The sequence below is a fragment of the Octopus bimaculoides genome, chromosome 27, assembly GCF_046866305.1.
Source record: "Octopus bimaculoides isolate indiv1 chromosome 27, ASM4686630v1, whole genome shotgun sequence".
NCBI lineage: Eukaryota > Metazoa > Mollusca > Cephalopoda > Octopoda > Octopodidae > Octopus > Octopus bimaculoides.
This window is the reverse complement of record NC_142954.1, coordinates 11,712,379-11,722,378: the sequence shown is the minus strand read 5'-3', so window position 1 is coordinate 11,722,378 and position 10,000 is coordinate 11,712,379. Positions and strand designations below refer to the sequence as shown.

General features: G+C 42.4%; 1 protein-coding gene across 9 annotated transcripts in view; it reads right to left on the bottom strand.

Annotated features, from left to right (window-relative positions):
- The window catches only part of LOC106869832 (uncharacterized), a 186,939-nt gene that overhangs the window by 79,674 nt on the left and 97,265 nt on the right, over positions 1-10,000 (bottom strand). For 3 of the 9 annotated variants that reach the window (XM_089343348.1, XM_089343350.1, XM_052977249.2), the window contains exon 4: positions 786-926. The exons of 4 other annotated variants lie outside the window; for them this stretch is intronic. In XM_089343348.1, coding sequence (XP_089199474.1) covers positions 786-926 — 141 coding nt within the window. The remainder of the gene's footprint in view (positions 1-785; positions 927-10,000) is intronic. 2 more of the 9 variants (XM_089343349.1, XM_089343352.1) reach the window with 1 other exon arrangement.

The window sequence follows — 10,000 nt, the reverse complement described above, 5'->3', positions numbered from 1 at the left end:
CTCATAAGGCTGGTTTCTCCAATTCTGTAGTGTATACATTCCCCACAGTGGAGGCGCAATGGCCCAGTGGTTAGGGCAGCGGATTCGCGGTCATAGGATCGCGGTTTCGATTCCCAGACCGGGCGTTGTGAGTGTTTATTGAGTGAAAACACCTAAAGTTCCACGAGGCTCCGGCAGGGGATGGTGGTTAACCCTGTTGTACTCTTTCACCATAACTTTCTCTCACTCTTACTTCCTGTTTCTGTTGTGCCTGTAATTCAAAGGGTCAGCCTTGTCACACTGTCTCATGCTGAATATCCCCGAGAACTATGTTAAGGGTACACATGTCTGTGGAGTGCTCAGCCACTTGCACGTTAATTTCACGAGCAGGCTGTTCCGTTGATCAGATCAACTGGAACCCTCGACATCGTAGGCGACGGAGTGCCAACAGACACACATTCCCAACTGACCACCACCTGGACAGGACACTGGACTGTTGCAGGGCTACTAATTTTTGCCAGCCTGAGTGGACTGGAGAAAAATATGAAATGAAAAGCCTTGCTCAAGAACACAACACATCGCCTGGTCCAGGAATCAAAACCACAATCTTACAATCATAAATGCAATACTCTGACCACTAAGCCATGCACCTCCACAATAACGAGACATACACACCTGGATGGATGAACAGACAGACGGACGGACAGATGGATGGATGGATGGATGGGTGGAGGGATGGACAGAGGGATCCAGGTGTGCACATATTTAGAGCTGTGAAATTCCAAAGGAAGGAGGCATCTTCATACCCTTAAGCAAGGTTTTCAAAACTTCCGAGTCAGCATCGCTCAGGTCTAGCTTGTCAGAATCGATTGGTCTGTCCAGGTTTGGTAAAGAATCATCGGACTTCAGTGAGGACTTGAATACAGGAAACCGGGGGTCAGAAACTGCTGAAATTACAATGATGACAATAATAATGATAGTAGTAGTAGTAGTAGTAGTAGTAGTGGAAGTAGTAGTAGTAGTAGTAGTAGTAGTAGTAGTAGTAGTAGTAGTAGTGGAAGTAGTAGTAGTAGTAGTAGTAGTAGTAGTAGTAGTAGTAGTAGTAGTAGTGGAAGTAGTAGTAGTAGTAGTAGTAGTAGTAGTGGAAGTAGTAGTAGTAGTAGTAGTAGTAGTAGTAGTAGTGGAAGTAGTAGTAGTAGCAGTAGTAGTAGTAGTAGTAGTAGTAGTAGTAGTGGAAGTAGTAGTAGTAGTGGAAGTAGTAGTAGTAGTAGTAGTGGAAGTAGTAGTAGTAGTAGTAGTAGTAGTAGTAGTAGTAGCTGTAGTGGAAGTAGTAGTAGTAGTAGTAGTTGTAGTAGTAGTAGTACTAGTAGTAGTAGTAGTAGTAGTAGCTGTAGTGGAAGTAGTAGTAGTAGTAGTAGTAGTTGTAGTAGTGGAAGTAGTAGTAGTAGTAGTAGCAGTAGTAGTAGTGGAAGTAGTAGTAGTAGTAGTAGTAGTAGTAGTAGTAATAGTAGTAGTAGTAGTGGAAGTAGTAGTAGTAGTAGTAGTAGTAGTAGTAGTAGTAGTTGTAGTAGTGGAAGTAGTAGTAGTAGTAGTAGTAATAGTAGTAGTAGTAGTAGTGGAAGTAGTAGTAGTAGTAGTAGTAGTAGTTGTAGTAGTGGAAGTAGTAGTAGTAGTAGTAGTAGTAGTAGTAATTGTAGTAGTAGTAGTAGTCATTTCTTCTATAGGCACAAGGGCCTGAAATTTGGCGGGGTGAAGGAGAATAGTCAATTACATCGACCTCCAGTGATTAACTGGTACTTGCTTTATCAACCCTGAAAGGACAAAAGGCAAAGTTGACCTCAGCAGAATTTGAACTCAGAATGCAGAGACAGACAAAATGCCACTAAGCATTTGGTGTACTAACGAGTCTGCCAGCTCGATGCACTATAATAATAATAATAATAATAATAATAATAATAATAATAATATGAATCATAATAATGCTTTCAAATTTTGGTGCAAAGCCAGCAATTTAGGGGGAAGGGGTAAGTTGATTACATTGACCCCCAACAGTCAACTGGTCCTTATTTATATCAACACTGAGAGGATGAAAGGAAAAGTTGGCCCTGGCGGCATTTGAACTCAGAACATAAAGACAGATGAAATGCCACTAAACATTTCACCCCAAGTGCTAACGATTCTGCCAGCTTGCTGCCTTGATGATGATGATGATGATGATGACGATGATGATTTACAAGCATATATGAACAGAAGTACAACTTAAATTTTGAACATTTTCTAAATTTACATACTTATCAAACCCTCATGCTACATTTATTAACCCAGTTATTGCTACATTTTTGTTGGGGCACCACCTTGCAGTGTTTCAGTCGAACAAATCAACACCAGGACTTTAAAGCCTGGTACTTATTATTCTATCGGTCTCTTTTTGTCGAACCACTAAGTTACAGGGATGTAAACACACCAACACCGATTGTCAAGTAGTGTTTGGGAGACAAATACAAACACACACACACACACATATATACGACAGGCTTCTTTCAGTTTCCATCTACCAAATCCACTCACAAGGCTTTGGTCGGCCTGAGTAGAAGACACTTGCCCAAGGTGCCACGCAGTGGGACTGAACCTGGAACCATGTGGTTGGTAAGCAAGCTAATTACCACACAGCCACTCCTGCGCCTATGCTCATTAAACTGAGTTTATTGAACGAGGGACCTTTTGAAAAGTCACCTGATGAGACACATCTGCACCAAAGGATGCACTACAACCAGTTACACAGTATCTCACCTGGAAGGAACCAATGCAAGGTGGGTCAAAACGATTGTTGTGATTATTAAAGAATTGGTAATTGATTTATCTCTATTTTCTTATTTTTCTTAAATAAGTATAAACCGCGGTTTATTTAATTTCCTTATTTCTGAATATTAAATCTAATATTCAAAATAAATAACAGGTAAGAAACCAGTAAATTCATTGGACATTATTATCATCATCCCTTAATGAGGCTTATTTAACCTTTAATTGAACTTTTATATGTGTGTGTGTGTGTGTGTGTGTGTGTGTGTCTGTCTGTCTGTCTGTCTGTCTGTTTCTCTACTTTTTTTACCTTTTTGTCAAAGAAATCAACCCCAGGACTTTTTCTTTTTATGCCTGGATTTTATTCTATTGGTGTCTTTTGGTGAATGAACCGTTAAGGTATGAGGATGTAAACACACCAACACCAGTTGTCAAACAATAATGGGAGACAAACACAGACACAAAGACACACATAGATATAAATGCACACACACACACACACACATATATACATACTTACTTACATACATATGTATATGCGTGAAAAAGTGCCACACCCTAACAGTTGAGGGAACCCGTGGAAGAGGTAGGCCCAGGAAGACCTGGGCTGAGGTGGTGAGGCAAGACCTTCGTACATTGGGCCTCACCGAGGCGATGACTACGGACCGAGACCTTTGGAAATGGGCTGTGCGTGAGAAGACCCGGCAAGCCAAGTAAGATCGTTGCCAGTGCCCCTGGACTGGTTCTTGTGCGGGTGGCACATGAGATGCACCATTTTGAGCGTGGCCGTTGCCAGTACCGCCTGACTGGCTCCTGTAGGATTTTCGAGCGAGATCGTTGCCAGTGCCCCTGGACTGGCTTGTGCGGGTGGCACATAAAAGACACCATTTCGAGCGTGGCCGTTTTCGTGCGGGTGACACGTAAAAGCACCCACTACACTCTCTGAGTGGTTGGCGTTAGGAAGGGCATCCAGCTGTAGAAACTCTGCCAAATCAGACTGGAGCCTGGTGTTGCCATCCGGTTTCACCAGTCCTCAGTCAAATCGTCCAACCCATGCTAGCATGGAAAGCGGACGTTAAACGATGATGATGATGATGATGATGACAGGCTTCTATCAGTTACCGTCTATCAAATCCACTCACAAAATTTTGGTCAGGCTATAGTAGAAGACACTTGCCCAAGATGTCACACAATGGGACTGAAAACACAACCATGTAGTTGGGAAGCAAGCTTCTTACCACACAACCATGCCTGTGCCTATACACACACACACACACACACACACACACACACACGCACAGTGTTTGATACTAGATACAAAATTCAGAAATGAAAAACTTGGTGCTGATCAGAAATCAAATCATATTCAAAATACAAGAAAAGAAAACAAAAAACAAAAGAAGAAAGGACTAAATTCTCTCAAAATGTGATTAATAGTTCTAAAAATTCTTATAATGGTGCAGAATTTCTGAATAACAAGAATGGAAAATATATTTACAATATATTTTAGTAACGGTAGCTTGGTAATTTCTTACTCAAGAAGACAAACTGCAGCAAACACCTCTGCTTCCACCACTGCTGCTGCTACCTATAGTACCACTGTCACCACCACCACCACCACCAATACCAACACTATCAATAGTACCATTACCACTGGCACCACCACCACCAATACCAACACTATCAATAGTACCATTACCATTGGCACCACCACCACCAATACCAACACTATCAATAGTACCATTACCATTGGCACCACCACCACCAATACCAACACTATCAATAGTACCATTACCATTGGCACCACCACCACCAATACCAACACTATCAATAGTACCATTACCACTGGCACCACCACCACCAATACCAACACTATCAATAGTACCATTACCATTGGCACCACCACCACCAATACCAACACTATCAATAGTACCATTACCATTGGCACCACCACCACCAATACCAACACTATCAATAGTACCATTACCATTGGCACCACCACCACCAATACCAACACTATCAATAGTACCATTACCATTGGCACCACCACCACCAATACCAACACTATCAATAGTACCATTACCATTGGCACCACCACCACCAATACCAACACTATCAATAGTACCATTACCACTGGCACCACCACCACCAATACCAACACTATCAATAGTACCATTACCATTGGCACCACCACCACCAATACCAACACTATCAATAGTACCATTACCATTGGCACCACCACCACCAATACCAACACTATCAATAGTACCATTACCATTGGCACCACCACCACCAATACCAACACTATCAATAGTACCATTACCACTGGCACCACCACCACCAATACCAACACTATCAATAGTACCATTACCATTGGCACCACCACCACCAATACCAACACTATCAATAGTACCATTACCATTGGCACCACCACCACCAATACCAACACTATCAATAGTACCATTACCATTGGCACCACCACCACCAATACCAACACTATCAATAGTACCATTACCACTGGCACCACCACCACCAATACCAACACTATCAATAGTACCATTACCATTGGCACCACCACCACCAATACCAACACTATCAATAGTACCATTACCACTGGCACCACCACCACCAATACCAACACTATCAATAGTACCATTACCATTGGCACCACCACCACCAATACCAACACTATCAATAGTACCATTACCATTGGCACCACCACCACCAATACCAACACTATCAATAGTACCATTACCATTGGCACCACCACCACCAATACCAACACTATCAATAGTACCATTACCATTGGCACCACCACCACCAATACCAACACTATCAATAGTACCATTACCATTGGCACCACCACCACCAATACCAACACTATCAATAGTACCATTACCACTGGCACCACCACCACCAATACCAACACTATCAATAGTACCATTACCATTGGCACCACCACCACCAATACCAACACTATCAATAGTACCATTACCACTGGCACCACCACCACCAATACCAACACTATCAATAGTACCATTACCATTGGCACCACCACCACCAATACCAACACTATCAATAGTACCATTACCATTGGCACCACCACCACCAATACCAACACTATCAATAGTACCATTACCATTGGCACCACCACCACCAATACCAACACTATCAATAGTACCATTACCATTGGCACCACCACCACCAATACCAACACTATCAATAGTACCATTACCATTGGCACCACCACCACCAATACCAACACTATCAATAGTACCATTACCATTGGCACCACCACCACCAATACCAACACTATCAATAGTACCATTACCATTGGCACCACCACCACCAATACCAACACTATCAATAGTACCATTACCACTGGCACCACCACCACCAATACCAACACTATCAATAGTACCATTACCATTGGCACCACCACCACCAATACCAACACTATCAATAGTACCATTACCATTGGCACCACCACCACCAATACCAACACTATCAATAGTACCATTACCATTGGCACCACCACCACCAATACCAACACTATCAATAGTACCATTACCATTGGCACCACCACCACCAATACCAACACTATCAATAGTACCATTACCATTGGCACCACCACCACCAATACCAACACTATCAATAGTACCATTACCATTGGCACCACCACCACCAATACCAACACTATCAATAGTACCATTACCATTGGCACCACCACCACCAATACCAACACTATCAATAGTACCATTACCATTGGCACCACCACCACCAATACCAACACTATCAATAGTACCATTACCATTGGCACCACCACCACCAATACCAACACTATCAATAGTACCATTACCATTGGCACCACCACCACCAATACCAACACTATCAATAGTACCATTACCATTGGCACCACCACCACCAATACCAACACTATCAATAGTACCATTACCATTGGCACCACCACCACCAATACCAACACTATCAATAGTACCATTACCATTGGCACCACCACCACCAATACCAACACTATCAATAGTACCATTACCATTGGCACCACCACCACCAATACCAACACTATCAATAGTACCATTACCATTGGCACCACCACCACCAATACCAACACTATCAATAGTACCATTACCATTGGCACCACCACCACCAATACCAACACTATCAATAGTACCATTACCATTGGCACCACCACCACCAATACCAACACTATCAATAGTACCATTACCATTGGCACCACCACCACCAATACCAACACTATCAATAGTACCATTACCATTGGCACCACCACCACCAATACCAACACTATCAATAGTACCATTACCATTGGCACCACCACCACCAATACCAACACTATCAATAGTACCATTACCATTGGCACCACCACCACCAATACCAACACTATCAATAGTACCATTACCATTGGCACCACCACCACCAATACCAACACTATCAATAGTACCATTACCATTGGCACCACCACCACCAATACCAACACTATCAATAGTACCATTACCATTGGCACCACCACCACCAATACCAACACTATCAATAGTACCATTACCATTGGCACCACCACCACCAATACCAACACTATCAATAGTACCATTACCATTGGCACCACCACCACCAATACCAACACTATCAATAGTACCATTACCATTGGCACCACCACCACCAATACCAACACTATCAATAGTACCATTACCATTGGCACCACCACCACCAATACCAACACTATCAATAGTACCATTACCATTGGCACCACCACCACCAATACCAACACTATCAATAGTACCATTACCATTGGCACCACCACCACCAATACCAACACTATCAATAGTACCATTACCATTGGCACCACCACCACCAATACCAACACTATCAATAGTACCATTACCATTGGCACCACCACCACCAATACCAACACTATCAATAGTACCATTACCATTGGCACCACCAGCACCAATACCAACACTATCAATAGTACCATTACCATTGGCACCACCACCACCAATACCAACACTATCAATAGTACCATTACCATTGGCACCACCACCACCAATACCAACACTATCAATAGTACCATTACCATTGGTACCACCACCACCAATACCAACACTATCAATAGTAGCATTACCATTGGCACCACCACCACCAATACCAACACTATCAATAGTACCATTACCATTGGCACCACCACCACCAATACCAACACTATCAATAGTACCATTACCATTGGCACCACCACCACCAATACCAACACTATCAATAGTACCATTACCATTGGCACCACCACCACCAATACCAACACTATCAATAGTACCATTACCATTGGCACCACCACCACCAATACCAACACTATCAATAGTACCATTACCATTGGCACCACCACCACCAATACCAACACTATCAATAGTACCATTACCATTGGCACCACCACCACCAATACCAACACTATCAATAGTACCATTACCATTGGCACCACCAACACCAATACCAACACTATCAATAGTACCATTACCATTGGCACCACCACCACCAATACCAACACTATCAATAGTACCATTACCATTGGCACCACCACCACCAATACCAACACTATCAATAGTACCATTACCACTGGCACCACCACTGTTACCATCACAACCACTCACAACAACCAACACCACCACCAACACCATCAACACCAGACACCACCACTAACAGCATCAATTCCACTGCCATCACCACCTCACATGACAACCACAAACACCACCATCAACACCATCAACACCACCACTTCCCCCAACAACCTCCAACACAGCTACCATCACCACCATCAACACGACCACCACCATCATAAATACCACCACCACCTAAGAACCATTTGTGATGCATAAAATCACAGCCAAATCTTCTCCAAACAATACCATATTCGGTGGTTACCATTTTATCGTGGAACCATTAACCTGAAGGAACATGCTGGCTTCAAATTTAGACACAAGGTCAGCAATTTTAGGGGAGGGGTAAGTCAGTTAGATCAACCCCAATGCTCAACTGGGGTACTTACATTATTGACCCCAAAAGGATGAAAGACAAAGTCGACCTTGGTGCCATTTGAACTCAGAACATGAAGATGGAAGAAATGTCGCTATGCATTTTTCTTGGTGTTGCTAATGGCGGTACCAGCTCGCCATTGGAACCTAAAGAAACATATTAGGAATGAATTCAACATTATTGTTTTGATATTTGCTGTTAATTTTCACTCCATACACTGCATATGATAATTTGATATTCATTTGGCAGACATTGGAACTTGGATGGTTTGACTAGAGCTGGTAAGGCCAGGGACTGAACCAGGCTGCTGTTCTGGCATAGTTTCTACAACTGGACGCCCATCCTAACACCAAACACTCAATAGAATATACTGGGTACTTTTTATGTAGCACCAACACCAGTGCTTTTTACATGGAAACAGCTCAAGTATTTTTAAATGGCATCAGCACCATTATCAATTTTGCTATGGCAGACAGGTGTTCTTGAGTACAGTAAAGCACCAAATATCTCGGTCCTTTGTCAGTGGCACCAGCACCAGTATCAATTTTGTTCTGGTGGACAGGTTGAGTACAGCCAGGTACCAGATATCTGGGTTCTTTGTTTGTGGCGCCAGTACTGATATCAATTCTGCTGTGACAGAAGGGTCTTCTTGAGTACAACAAAGTGCCAGATATCTTAGTCCTTCATCAAAAATAATTTGTTTGTTGATTTCCATAAACAAGAACAACAAATTCTTCTTTACATTCACCAAACAGTGGGGTCGTTTTGACTGAAGAGGTACAACAATATCAAAACACCAGTGTCCAAAGTGCACTTTACCTCAATGACTGAGTGTGTTATAAATACATATAGTCTGAAAGGAGAAGTTGTTCCCCATAGACAAAATACAGTTGTTATTAGCATATTCATGCTGAAATCTGCCAGAACATATTTGGAATAAATATGTTTATCATTTTGATTCTCGCTCATCTTCATGCACATGATGGATTATTATCAGTTTAGCAGACATCAGCAAGCATCAGCAAATAATTTGTTAATTTCTATAAACAAGTGCCTCATATTCTTGTTTAATTTCACTGAGTCAGTTGTAGCTTTGACTGAAGAGGCACAACAATCCCAAAACACCAGTGTCCCACATATTCTTGTTTCGATTCATTAAACTGGAAGT